The 15,029-nt window shown below is 36.8% G+C and overlaps 1 protein-coding gene across 1 annotated transcript in view; it reads left to right on the top strand.

The window, feature by feature from the left end:
• Positions 1–15,029, top strand: part of TMEM47 (transmembrane protein 47) — a 30,478-nt gene that overhangs the window by 2,369 nt on the left and 13,080 nt on the right. The window contains exon 2 of the mRNA XM_040468980.1: positions 14,156–14,296. Coding sequence (XP_040324914.1) covers positions 14,156–14,296 — 141 coding nt within the window. The remainder of the gene's footprint in view (positions 1–14,155; positions 14,297–15,029) is intronic.

Raw genomic sequence — 15,029 nt, 5'->3', positions numbered from 1 at the left:
CGTTATTCTACCCTCTTGCTGAAACTCACACCACAGCATTTATTTCTATCTGGGTTCCTGAAAATCAGCTTCAGTTTTATTTTGCTTAAAATAGTTTTCATCCCAGAAAAAGTATAGTTGGTGAGCAAATGAGGTGGGAGGCATAGAGATGGTTTTGTCTGAAGCTAACTGGAACAAGTTCTTGACTTTCTTTATGTAGTAGCAGTTCATTTTTCCTCTCCAAGGTGGTGGGTGGGGGGTGCAGGAGGAAAGGAAACAAAATATGGAAAATTGCTCCATCTCCCCACTTTACAAAATGTGCTTTCTTAAAATGTTCTGTGAACTTGAACGTTCTATCCACAAATGTTTTGAAATGAAGAGGGAAGCTTGAATTGAAAGGAGCAATTTTCTTGCCTGTTCCAAAGGGCAGGCAGCTTAGTCTGTTTGCTGTGTGGAGTAGCAGAAAGCAGGGAGGGAAATGTCTTCTCTGAAGATTTTAAGAGATCCACTTCATTGTCACTTGAAATGAATTACCTCGACAGGAACCACCAAGGACAATTTTACCGAAGGCCCTTCACCAGCATCTTCAAGGCTTAATTAAAAACCTTTGTCTTAATTAGAATTAAAACTGCTATGAAGAGGCAAGCTTGTATTTACAGAAGGGAAATTTCAGGAATGTTTCTACTGACGACAATATGTCCTACTTAGGCCCAGTTCCTAGGGAAACTTTCCCTCAGCCGTTATTTTTAAAGCTGCCTTTTTAATTTTGGTACCAAATATGCATTGTTTGCTGCTTATACCCGTTTTATGGTTTTAAGCGAAAGCAGAAACATGCCTTTTGTGTGCTGGTCTGTTGAAGGCTGCGTCAGCATTTCTAGTAGGAACCAGTAATGCGGTGTCAGTCAACTGTAATGCTTTTCTCTGGTGTCCCAGTTCAGTGTATGGGGGACAGTCCAGGCGTTCATCCAAAGCTATAAGTTTTGCAAAAGGACAGATGAGAGGACAGGCTAATAGACTGTCATTCGCTGTGGAAACAAATAATAATAAAGTATGCTTGTCAGGAAGTTTAGAATAGGTAGTACTCACATGCCGGCCACAGAATTTCTAAAGATAGTTTTCCCCACTACTGATTTTGGCAGCCTTTTAATAAATCTTTAATCCTGTGTTTTTTAAATGGCAGTCTCATATTTGTGGCTTTTGCTTAGTCACATTTAGTTTTGATAACTTTGGTTTAGAATACAGTTGTTAGGGTTTCACAGCCACAGCCATTACAAAAGAATCCTTAGTGCAAATCCAAGTGGTTGCAGAGTGCTGATCCCTAAACTCCACATCACACATACTATGTAACCTCTAGGGTGGTTTTATGTTTCTTCTTGAAAATTTATAAATATGTATAGCTATTTCATATAAAGCAGATTGCTTTTTTTGATGTCTTTGTGATTTATTGACTAAGCAAAAAGCAAGGACATGCAGATGGCCAAATGAACACGTTTTACTGAAAGTGATTTTAGGATATAACAAGTGCATTTATCCATCTTTCCATCTACAAAATCTATCCAGCTTTTTCGTCCATGAAATACTTGATCAAATAGTGCCTTTTTCAAGGAATATTGTTAACATCATTGTGCACTGTCCTAAAAATAGCTACATTTGTAGCATGAGTCACTGGCAGTTTTGAAATGGCAGTGCACTGTGTGCTAATAACAGGTGAATATTATTATTTTTAGTTGACAAGAAGTTTTCTTAAGAGTGCTATATATGTAGCTCATTTTCTTAAAACTGTAGTATAAAATTCTACTTTAAAAGGCAATATAAGAAAACCCGTCTTAGGTCGTAGTTTACAATAAACCAAACTACCTAAAACACCTGCAAATCTTAGAAAATCAGAGGTATAGTGATCCTGAATTCAGTTGTATATCATCCGTGCATATTTTGAATCCATACGTTCATTGGGAAAGATAATTTTATTGGGAAACCTTACAATGTGATGTACTCCAGGAAAGGTTCAGCTTGTTGCTTGGTATGAGTTGATATTGATGAGTGTTTACAAATAGCTCCTCAAGCCTGGAGGTCAGGATGGTTAGATATTCTTCTGGCTTTCCGAAAAAGTACTTAAGTAAAACAAATGCAGTTTTATTTAACCTGCACAGGATAGATGGGTGGAAAAGTACATGAAGAGTAGCACCTAGCACCAAAACTTTCTCAATAAACTGAAGAAAACCAGGTATTACTTCTTTCACGATCTTCTTGATGATTTTCTTTTAACGTCTCCTAAGATTTTCAAGCTCCCAAGATTGACTTTTACAAAGGACGTTTTAATTTGTGGGCAGATATAGTTCCTCTTTTGCTCACATTTATAGAATGATTGTAATCTCCAGGGAACCATTTAGATCAGTCTTTGTCAGCAAAGGGATTTGATGAGTGTGTGAGAAGCCTTGCCTTTCATAAACCATTTCACAATAAAACCAAAACAAACAAAGGCATATCTCAAGCAATAGATTTTTCCTGCTGTCAGAAATATATTTTAGGAATTTCTTTCAAGTTTCTGTTAATAGTAAGACCACTTAGCAAGACCATAGATACATCCAGTACTACTAGATATATTAGTGAAAAGGATTGTAGATGCTTCAAAATAACTCCCTGGGATACGTCCCCTAAATACCACTGTAAACTTGTCTATGAACAATGCTAAATTATAACTTAATCCTGTGGGAGGGCAGAGTAGTGTTTTGGACAATACATAAAACTTTGGATTCAAACTGCCCTGAACTTGGCCACTTGACCAGTCATGTGAATTCATACAATTTAATGTCCTCAAATGGTTTGTCATTAAGATTATATAGGTAAAAGTACCTGCTTATTAGGGTTGTGTTTCCTCCTTATTATGTATTCAGAAAAACAAACCCAAATATTGCAGATTTTTTTTGGATAATTGAGGAATCCCCCCCCCCTACTTAAAAGGTAAACTATCTTTGCATTGAATAATGAAGTGTGCTATTAGTTTTGATTTTAAATTTTGCTATGGATTACCAAGCATTTAACATTGATCTTGGTAGATCATGATCACACAACTCTTTTCTAATAGCTACCTATTTTGTCAGTAGTGTTACACAGCAGACATCTCAATTATTCCCAGTGTCACTGTAAACTTGCAAGGTAGCTAATGTTATCCCTATATGTTATTGAAGAGATCAGGTGTTTTTATAAGTTTACCAAGTTTTCAGTCAGTGGTAAAGACAGGTTTTTTTCTGGGTTTTTATAAATTTACCAACTTTTCAATCAGTGGTAGAGACAGATTTTTTTCCAAAAGAGTACCAGTTATTAATGCTGGGAAACAAACCACCCCCAAAGTTAGTAGTATAAAACAACAATCATTTTATTATGCTCATGACTTCTGTGGGCCAAGAATTCAGATAGGGCATAATGAGGATGGTTTATCTGGGCTCTGGGATATCTGGGGGCATAGCTGAGGGTGACTTGAATGGCTGGGGACTGGAACATCTGGAACTGCAGGATCCTCTTCCAAATGGTTTCACTGGGTTTGGCGCCTTGGTGGAAATGGCTGGGAGACTGGATTCCCCGGGGACTAGCCTTCTGTCTACAAATAGAGAACTTCTACCCTCTCTAGGTGGTTTATAGTTTTGGTTTATAGTCTCAAATGACCGAGCCCCAAACGGATTAAGAATCTGGACCTAATCTGCTACTTCATATTGTTGATAAAATTTTAGTTTTTTTAAAGAAAGTTTTGTATGAGTCTGATGAGATAGATGCTTTGTACGTGGACCCTAAAATGTTAAAATTTAAGACAGGAGCCATGTTTTGTAGTGCTAGAAAGGTATTGGAGTTGGAGCATTGTTTTTTGTTTGCTTGTTTTTCCCTTGTTTTAATAACATAATTCTTTTCCTGATAATTGCCCATATACTGAATTGCAGAATCATAGCACATTTGGGGTAGAAAATATTTCAAAATTCTTAAAAAAATTTTTTTGATGTTTATTTTTGAGAAAGAGACAGAGAGACAAGAGTGTGAGCAGGGGAAGGACAAAGAGAGAGGAAGACACAGAATCCGAAGCAGGCTCCAGGCTCTGAGTTGTCAGCACAGAGCTTGACACGGGGTTATAACTCACAAACTGTGAGATCATGACCTGAGCCGAAATCAAGAGTTGGTCACTCAACCGACTGAGCTACCCAGACACCCCTAGATGTCTACTTTTTTTATAAGGTTATTTATCATCCAAGATTTGATTTCACAAAGAATTTAAGGTCTTCAAATAGACTCATATGTTGATAAGTCTGTTAAGTTTTAGATGTTTATTATCATTAAATTTACATTGTTGTCATGACTAGTCCTTAAAAATCAACAAAACTTGTTTTTCTTTAAATTTCTCCATGATAGGATACTTTATTTATTCATTTTTTATTATTTTTTTTTATTTTGAGAGAGACAGAGCATGAGTCGGGCGCGGGGGGTGCGGACAGAGAGAGAGAGATACACAGAATCTGAAGCAGATTCCAGGCTCTGAACTGTCAGCACAGAGCCTGACATGGGGCTTGAACTCACCACTGTGAGATCATGACCTGAGCTGAGGTCAGATGCTCAACCAACTGAGCCACCCAGGCACCCCTGTGATAGAATACTTTAAAACATCTGTTTAATTCTACTTTGAATCACAATTGAAAAATATGTGGAAGGCAGTCATGTAAGTTTCTTAAATTGATTAAATGAATATAAATTTCACTAGATCAAGTTTTTACTGCATTCTGACCTTATTTTTAAAAAGATACATTTACTTATCAAAAGAGATGGATTTTTCCTTAGAATTTCATCCTTATATGTGAAAGGCACTGACAGCTAAATCTTACCGGTCTTTTCAAAGTATTGGATCATCTCCCTTGAAAATTAGACAAGGACACCATTCCTTACCCTTTTTTGCTTCTATATTTGTATGGGATTTTAAGACACTAGTACACCATCACTTTTCTATTCTGTTGTAGTCTTCGTTCTTTTGGCACCAAAGACTCCCATTAAAAAAGAAAACAAAACAGAAAACCTATAAAAATGAGGCCTCCATGGCTCCCAGAGCACCAAGAAAAAATACCTAGGAGATTATTTTTGTCTCTACTAGCTTATTAACTGGGAGATTTTAAATGATAGTTTAATGAGGCATGTTTCAACATGTCACCTATCAATTCTCTTTTCAAAATATATGTTTATTAGCAAGAAGATGTTTAAACACAGAAGTTGGGGTCCCTGAGTGACATGACATATCCTTAAATGTGTATAAAAGCACACCCACAAACAACTCAAATTTCCATCAAAAGGTGTTTTATTGCTCTCATGTTTTAAGGTCCCTAAACCAAAAGTTGATCAGTGTTGCCATAATAATTTGTGAATACAATCTGGTGTCCGTTCCTAGCACCATTAGGTGACTTAAGGAGAGAAATGATCTTTCCTCTTTCCTAACGTCTCACACGTACCCAAAGTTAACTTTGTTAAAATATAGTCATTGACTTAATAGCAGGGAGTAGGCATTATCCTGGTACAGTTAGCCAGTTAGCTAGCGCTGTACCAGGTGGTGATGGTAAAGTGATGAATGAAACACTTTCCTTCAAACAAATTAACAAAATCATATAAATGTACAAACTAATGTAAAGGAGGAAATGTAAGTTCAACTTCTGCAGAGGGATAGAAGAGATCTCCTGTAAAGAAGTTTGGTAACAGGAAACCACTAACTTACTAGTTTTATCCCTCCCATATTTACTAAGAAGGTATCTTAATACTGATCATGGGTGACTGTCTAGTTGTCTTCCATCTACCTTTTGACTATTAATAGCTACTCTAAACCCATCACAGAAGATTTTTAGTTGCTTAGAGGAAGATCGAGTACTGATTGGCGGGCAGCGAGCAATTTACTGTCCCACTGCAGCGCAGGTCATGATCTCACAGTTCAGGAGTTTGAGTTGGGGAGGGGGTGGGGGAGGGAAAGAGAGAGAAAGAGAAAGAGAAAGAGAAAGAGAGAGTCTCTTTCTCTTTCTCTTTCTCTCGCTCTCCTTCTTTCTCTCGCTCTCCCTTTCTCTCTCCTCTCTCTCCTCTCTCTTCCTGCGTGTCCTCGTCCGTGTGCGGGTCTTCCTGCTTTTCCAGATAATTATCCAAGTTTTCTAAATCGCAAAATTGCAACCTTCGTAGGTTTTTTCCTAAGAGTAGGGAAGGCTCATCACAACTCTGGAAATACCATGATTAGGAATTACTATTGAGAAATACCAGTACCTGTTAGATAATATTAGTTACCATCAAATGTTAATGAAAGCTTTCTAACATGGTAAGAAACAACAGTCCTTAGTGGTGATGGTGTAGTTTTGTTTTTTGTTTTCTTTTTTATCTAAATTCTGAAACATGCTTTAAAAGAAGGGCTTTTTGCTAAGCACTGTATATAATGGTTTTATTTTGGGGAAAAGACCCCATATGTTATGGTATTTAGATGATAAATTGCATTTTCACCAAATTTTCTAAGAGAATTCTGTGAAGCAGCTAAAACGACCCTTTATTTGTTAAAGAAAAGGAGATGTGTATTTTTCTAACATCAACACAAAATAATTCAAGAGACTTGAATGAAGCTGTCATAAATTGAAAATTTGTAACTTGTCTGGCATTTTTGGACAACCAGAGTTTTCCAGAATTTTGGCAAAACTGACCTGCACTTTGGTCATTAAAGTTGTTGCATCACTTATTTGCGCAGTTACCCAGGGTCATTTATGTGCTTAAAATCAGGTTCGCCCTGCAGTTTGACACATTTTTTAATTTATAAATTGTCCTGAAGAGTAGGACTCTAATTTGTATCATTGCAACTTGATTGACACTGTACCTCAAGTAGGTCCTTTTCTAAAATTCCATTTCACTTTGCACAGCACATGGCAGTGTCTATACTGTCATTTTGTAAAAGACACATAGTTGTTTGCTTTAAACATCTGTTTGCACGTGAAGAATGTTAGATTTGCTATTACTTACTTGAAGAGACATTGCACCTTTTGGGATGAGCACTGGGTGTTGTATGGAAACCAATTTGACAATAAATTTCATATATAAATAAAAAAAAAAAAAGAAGAGACATTGTCATTTTAATTATTGAAATGAGAATCGGAATTCTTCTTTTCTGGCCTTTGTTTGTGTCTACGTCTCATGGAGTAGCTGGAAATTAATGCAACACTGATGGATTTAGGTCAGAATGCAATTTAGCCAAGAAAACAAAGTTTCAACTCCCTCAGTAATGGTTTTGGTTTTCCACTTCATTTGCCACATGCAGACTAAAAAACTCAAGTATATCATTTGATACTTCTGGAAATATTTTGGCTGTTAAGTCAATAGTTATTTTCCTTTTCCACAAAATAACAGCACCATTTCAATTCAATTTTTCATATATGAGGATATGGACTTATTGTCCAACTCGGAAGTATATAGCATTAATCTCAAAATAAATTCTTAAAGTACAATTGATGGAAATAATTAAATGCCATAATTTCTAATGAGATGAGCTATTCGGGAAAAAGACACGGCCTTCTGTGAAGAAATGGAGATGTTGGAGAATTTGGGTTTGACATGTTATTCTGTAATGGGAGCTTTTTTTCCTCTTAAATAAGTATAAACCATCCCATTATTTCCAGTTCCTGATAATAAAATGGAATTGGCAATAGTGAGTTTGCTTTCTGAGCTCTCACCAATGTAATGAAAAGAACTTTAAATGTTTGGCTATTGGGGCGCCTGGGTGGCGCAGTCGGTTAAGCGTCCGACTTCAGCCAGGTCACGATCTCGCGGTCTGTGAGTTCGAGCCCCGCGTCGGGCTCTGGGCTGATGGCTCAGAGCCTGGAGCCTGTTTCCGATTCTGTGTCTCCCTCTCTCTCTGCCCCTCCCCCGTTCATGCTCTGTCTCTCTCTGTCCCAGAAATAAATAAACGTTGAAAAAAAAATTTTTAAAAAAATGTTTGGCTATAAATATGTCCTACAAGTGAATAAAAACTATCTGGATGAACCGAAGGTTTGAGTTGAATAATACAGCTAATGTGGGTGAATTAGGGAGGATTTAGGGATGAGCTGTGAGGTGGTATCAAGATGATAGGGAAAGATCATTCTCTCTTTGAGGTTGAATGGTAAATGATTTTGATTGTACGAATGGATATCATTTTGATTAATGTAACTCTTTTTGGAAAACTCAAAGGTGAAAATAAAAGTGACTGGCGAATTTGAATGTGATTATAAAAGTTATTTTTTTTAACAATCAGTATTTTAATTTGGGATGAGAACTGTTGAATAGTGATACCTCTATATTAAAACATTAAAATACATTTAGGAAAATACTACCCACGGGAACAGTGGGAGTTGAATTTATAAGGTTAAAAATCTGTTTCTTCGTTGCTTTTTAAATTTTACCTAATTTCCTAGAAGAAGTGACAATTGTGTGCTCAGGGATTTACAGAAGGTAGAACTAATTTCAGCGTATAAGCAATACCTGCAGAGGTAAATAAATTAGGCAGTGTTTGACAAGTTAAAGGTTTTGAAATAAAGTGGGTGGAGGAAAGCTTTAAGCACTGGTATAGTGCCTTTGACCTTGGTTCAAAAGTATGGAAAGTGTATTGTCATTAAGATTTTGCCTTTACTGAAAAATGGAAGTAGATTTGACCACAAATTCCCTAAAGGGATGTGAATTCTCCAATTTGGCAATTATGATGTGGCCCATAGAATTTTCATAATGCAGCAGCAATTTCAGACCAGTCTCCTGTATTAGACTGTAAAGTAAGTCAGCACAATTCTGCAGAATACTAAAGCATTTATAGACATTGGAAACTCTGGTGCCAGCTAATAAAAATACCTTGAAAGAGGACTTGAATTTAGTTCCTGAGTTGCATATTAATGCTGGACTTGATGTTATGACATAAGGACTGCCCAGTTTTTATTCTGTAACTGTAGGGGAAAGTATAACATTATATATATTCATTCCTATTATATTTTTCCTTTTTTTTTTTTCTGGTGGAAAAAGCACTAGTAGAGAAGCACATGCTTATCTTGAGCATTGGCTTTCATAGGTGCACTTCCAATACCTTCTGTGTGTCATTGTGTCAGTTTGGCCAAAATAATAGTAGTTCCCCACCACCCTTACCTGTGTGGGATATGTTCCAAGACCCCCAGTGAATGCCTGAAACTGTGGGTAGTACTGAACCCTAGATATACTATGTTTTTTCCTATTTACATATACCTGTGATAAAGTTTAATTTTTAAGTTAGACACAGTAAGAGATTAGCAACAATAACTAAGATTATAAAACTGAAGAGTTATAACAATATACTATAATAAAAGTTATGTAAATGCAAGCTCTCTCTCAGAATATTGTATTGTGCTGTACTCATCCTTGTGATGATATGAGATGATAAAATGCCTACATGATGAAATGAAGTGAGGTGAATGATACAGGCACTGTAACATAGCCTTAGGCTACTTTTGACCTTCTGATGATCCCTTAGGAGGAGGAGCCTCTGCTTCCAGACTGGACTGCCTTTGACCCCGGGGTAACTGAAACCTTGGAAAGCAGAACTGCAGATGAGGGGGACTACTATACTCCCCGTATACCATGGCAGCCTCATTTTAGGTTTGATTCGATACATCTCAGCCCATTTGAGTCCTCACTGGTTCCTAGACCAAGGAGGTACATTTTGTCATCAAAACTCATTACCACTTGTTCTCAGAGATCTTGGAAACCAAACTCACATTTCAAATCAACTGGCGTGACAGTGAACAATGACCAGTTTTAATTGTGCACAGCACTGCAATTTGTAAAATATCACCACGGCCATTGAGGTTCTGTGGAGCTGGTTTGTGTTCACTGCTCCACGACAGTGTCAGTTCATCATTTATAAAAATGTGTAAAACTGTTGCAGAGTAATAAATCTCTAAGTAGTCTCAACACATCACCTGACTAAATGCTGTGAGGGCTATAAAATTGTGGAACAAAGATTGATATAGAAATTAACCAATTATGAGAACTTAAAATAGATGATTTTTTTTAAAGAAATGGGGCTGAAAATTGACAATTTTATGACATTTTAATTTGTTTTACAAACACTGTATATGGGATAGCAAGTATTTGTGTCCTGCACACCTTCTAATGGATAAACCATTAGTGTAGAGACAAGTTTTCTGGTCACTTATTATACTGTTACCATAAAATTGTTCAAGTTCTGTAGTATATATCTTGTTAAATCTACATTTGGTAAATAAGTAAATATATGTGTATACATGAAGCCCAACGTATATTATTTTAATGGCCATTAGTAGGTATCTCTAAAACTATTTTTCAGTTTTTTATAATCCCCCATATTCTAGTATTATTCAGCAACAAAGAAGAAATGGTATCAGGCCGATCTACATAGTCCCTGACTATAGCTCACCCGTAAAGCAGGCCGGTCCTAATATGTGGACAATGGATTCTAGCTGTTGATGGAAAGAGACAGTGTTCTCCGCTCCAGGGTACCTAGTGATGAACTGTGAAAAGTGCCCTAGGTCTTACTGACTATGGTAGCCATATTGAATCAATTTTTCAGCTTCCTGATTGATGTTCAACTGATCATCGAGTTAAAGCTTTGGTCCTGGGCAACCTGCCTGAGTGAAGCATTCCAAATGGATATAATGACAACAATCTCAAAAGTTGGCACTGTGTACCAGAGATATAGCCTCAGTACTTCAGTGTAAGCCCCAGCTTTCTGGCCAGGGCGGTGGCAGACATGGCCCAATTCTAGTCTTTTGTAAAATAAAATGGCTTCTCTGCTTGAACAGGCATTATCTGTGGTTATGGGCCAAAGGGAATGGTAGCAATATTACAGTGTGATATTGGTAATATGCCTTTTTGACTTTATGTCTAGGATGACTTCCTCATTAGCCACAAATGTCAGTACTAAAAATAAATATAGGACAGAGGAAAATCAGAACTGGTTGTATTTACTTACTTTTTAGAACTATTTCCTGTGCTATAAGAACCCCCCTTCCTAATTAGGTCCTAGTCCCTTTTAATAAGTGTTATTCTCTTGGTGGCTTCTGGTGCATTTTATTGGTTTCCCATATGAAATAAAGTATTACCATTTTCAGGATATTCGACATTTTGTGACTAGGATTTTTTTGTACTTTTCTCTTGCTAAATTGCATAGGCATCACTTTGCACTCCTGTATTAGTCACTTATCAAATTGACTTCATAATGAAATTATTATTGTCTGAAAGACCTTTATCTAGAAAAACCTTCAACATTTATAAATGATATGTCAAGTACAGACCACGGGTCTGCAAAATTTAGCTGAAGGGTCAAAGCAAGCCCACCACCTGTTTTTGTAGATAAAGTTTTATTGGGACACAGCCATGCTCATCCATTTACATATCATCTTTGGCTGTTTTCACACCATGCAGCAGAGGTTGAATAGTTGTAAGAGACCCTGACCTGCAAAGCTGAAAATACTGTCTGGCCCTTTATAGGGAAAGTTTGCCTATTTTTTTCTGTCTTAGTTTGTTTTCACAAAATGCAAATGCCTGTATTTTAGCTATTCTTTGAGGATATTTAAAGTAGAGAAAAGTGATCAAGAGCAATTCCTTTTTTATCTTGAGTGAAAAGTGGAAGCAGTCAAATGGATGGTATTTTATACATATGTATTGGGCTGTGTGAAAGAGCTTATCAGAAAAAAGCAATCTTTTAAGGTACTTTTTAAATGAGTGAATAGTTGTATCTTGACTTAAAATTAACTCTTTAAAAGTTCTTAATTTGGAGAAAGTTGCTAAAAGTAATGATCATTTTATGAAAATAATGGTCCAACTAGAAAATATTCAGCATAGGCCCTTTTAAAGAATCTGATGAACGGATGGATTTTTTTTTTTTGTGCCCGAAACACTTTGATATAATGAAAATTTTACTTTTTCAGAAGTTTCAACTTAAACGTTTTCAGAACAATTTCTATTATGCTAAAGTGTAAAATAATTGTTCTATGTATAAACTTTTTCAAAGAAATTTAGAGACTTCCAAATGTAAGGATTATTCTTTTGGCTTTTTAATTTTTTTTAAAAATTTTTATTCTTTTGGCTTTTTAAATTCAAAGCTACATGCTGTTATGGAACAAAAAAGCCATAGTATGGCTATCCTTTTAAACTCTAGTTGAAAGCCAGATATACTTTTGTTTGAAGTTATATGCCTTTGTTACAAGTAGATGGCTGAAAAATACTCTCCAGTTTCTTGTGATTCACCTTTATATTTTAAGAAGTGTGGATTTTTTTTTCTCTTTCCCCCTTGTTTGTTTGTTTCCTGAATACATTGTGAGTTCTAGTTCAGTGCTGGTTATAAGTCCAAAATTTATTAATTAAAAGGAAAGGATGTGGAAGAGGACTCTTGAGGTGGAGAAATATAAGTATAAATAAAAGAAAATTCTAGGGAATTGTAGGTTCCTCCACTCGTCCCTTATCCTACAGTGGTAAAGTGTGCACTTTGGAAGCTTTCTTGAGGGATAATTTCAGAGTGCAGCATCAAAATGTCATGAATTCTTGACTTTAGATAGACTACATTGCAACTTAACTATGGATTAAAGTTTGTTTTCATTTTCTGCACATATATTAAAGTGAAGGCCAGAAGAGGCAGCCTGGGACTTCCAAAGGACCCCTGCTGAAGAATGTTATGGACAGTATCATTTTTTTGTGATGCTTCCTAAGCTGGGTAGTGCTTTCATATATTCACTTTGCTTCTTCTTAGAGAACATTCTACTCTTCTGTGGAAGGGGAAATGGGCCAATTTTCTGTCAGGCTATTTTTACATCTTTATAAGCAATGACACATGCATTTAAGTAAGGTTTACTTTTCACTCAGCACATGGGAGACAAAGTATCCATGTACAGAGACCTGTACATAGTAAGTGGTCAATATATGCTTGCTGTTTCCATGCATGAGTGAAGAAGAGGGCATGTCAGCTATTTAGAGTACCTTCTGGCTCCCTGGGAATACTTAATTTCACAAACCATCCTTGCAGTAAATACCACAGTAAGATTAGAATGAAATGAGAGAGAGGCAGAAAAAACAGCCGACAAATTCTCCTGCTGCCAATTTGCTGGGGGAGTTGTTTTAGAGAAAGAGAGGAAGAGAAGGCAAATATAAACTTGGTGTGTGTGGGGATTTTTGTTTGTTTTTTGTTTTTGTTTTTTGTTGTTTTTGTACCGAAAGGGCAGGCTTTACAAAAAAGGACAGAAAAAAAAGAGTGAAAGAATGTATTACAACATGGGTGGATATCAGAGACATGTAAGCCAGAAACAAAATAAATATCCCAGGGACACTTGCGTGGCTCATTCGGTTGAGCATCCAACTCTTGATTTCGGTTCAGGTCATGATCTCATGCATGGTTCCTGAGATCGAGCCCTACAGAGGTTAGCTCCCCCGCTAACAGCACAGAGCCTGCTTGGGATTCTCTCTCTCTCTCTTTCTCTCTCTCTCTCTCTCTCTCTCTCTCTCTCTCTCTCTCTCTCATTCTCTCCCCCTTTCTCTCTGCACCTCTCCCGCTTCTGCCCCTAGCACAGCTGTCTCTCAAAATAAATAAATGAACATTAAAAAAATAAACATCACACACTTAAAAGCCAGACACAAAAGAGTTCATGCCGTTTACATAATAGGCACAGATAAATCCGAGGTATAGATGTCCATTACTAGCCTGGGTGGGAGGGTGATACTGAGTGGGGAGGAGGGAGAGGCATGAAGGAACCATGGTGATGGAAATGTTCTAGACCTTAATCTGGATGGTGGTTATATGGGTATATGAATATATCTAAAATTTCATCACATTCTCTACTTTCATATTTAAGATTTGTGAACTTTAGCTCAATAGAAAACAACAGTAATCAAAATAGGTTATGGAAAGGATACCAAATTTACCATGAAGGCTTAATAGAGTCCTTGGAAAGCATGGCAAACCCCTGCTCTAAAAACACTGCTGAGCTTAGCATAATAGACTTTTCTGAAGAAGGACATTTATAATTTTTGTTGTAAAAAATTTCAATTCCCAAAGGATGCTTAGCACACAGTAAGATCACATGTATTTAGATGCAGCAAGGTGAACATAGTTGTGTTGATTCTTTGAGGACTGACTGCTTAAAAGCAGTATCTTTCTTCTTCTTTCCAGATTGGCAGATTGCTACCCTGGCTTTACTCTTAGGCGGTGCTGCCATCATTCTGATTGCATTCCTGGTGGGTTTGATTTCTATCTGCGTGGGATCTCGAAGGCGCTTCTACAGACCTGTTGCTGTCATGCTTTTTGCAGCAGGTAAATATATATTTGTTACTTTCAAACTGATATTAAAGTTTCATGAACCTTTCTACCATCCTGTCTTCTCATGCAAAAGCAGTATGTGGTTGCTGCATTACATACAAATTGAGAGACATTTGTTATATTTTAAGGTAAATTGGCTAAGGGTTTATCATATTATTAGTTTTCAGTGTGTTAAATAAGCATTTCACAGAGCATAGTGGCAATTTCTAAACTTCTAACTAAAACATGAATAAGTAATAGTTCTTGACAGGGCTGTTGCCTTATGAATTGCAGCAGATGTGTTTACGAACAGTCTTCACATTCAGTTTTTTTCCACTCCTTTTACTGCCCCCTTGGTGATCTTAAGGCAACATTATTGTTTTCTGACATGAAACTGAAAAACATTCCAATATGGATAGCCTTAAAGGTATAAATCTGTTTGGAAATAAACATGGCTGTAATGAAAAATGTTAATGTAGAACTTGAACCATCAGATAATTCAGTTGTATGAGGTCAATGCCATATTCATTAACTTAACAACCATCATTCTGTGAAGCACAGCTTGGATAAAAATATCAACCAAGGTAAGATGGAAGTTTTGCTAAAATCAAGGAACTATTTAGAAAGGAGGTTTACAAGATTAAAAGTCCAGCACAGGGGCGCCTGGGTGGCGCAGTCGGTTAAGCGTCCGACTTCAGCCAGGTCACGATCTCGTGGTCCGAGAGTTCGAGCCCCGCGTCGGGCTCTG

The sequence above is a fragment of the Herpailurus yagouaroundi genome, unplaced genomic scaffold, assembly GCF_014898765.1.
Source record: "Herpailurus yagouaroundi ecotype Mexico unplaced genomic scaffold, PumYag 67793, whole genome shotgun sequence".
Taxonomy (NCBI): domain Eukaryota; kingdom Metazoa; phylum Chordata; class Mammalia; order Carnivora; family Felidae; genus Herpailurus; species Herpailurus yagouaroundi.
Note: the sequence above shows the minus strand (reverse complement) of the source record. Positions and strands in the feature narration are given on the sequence as shown.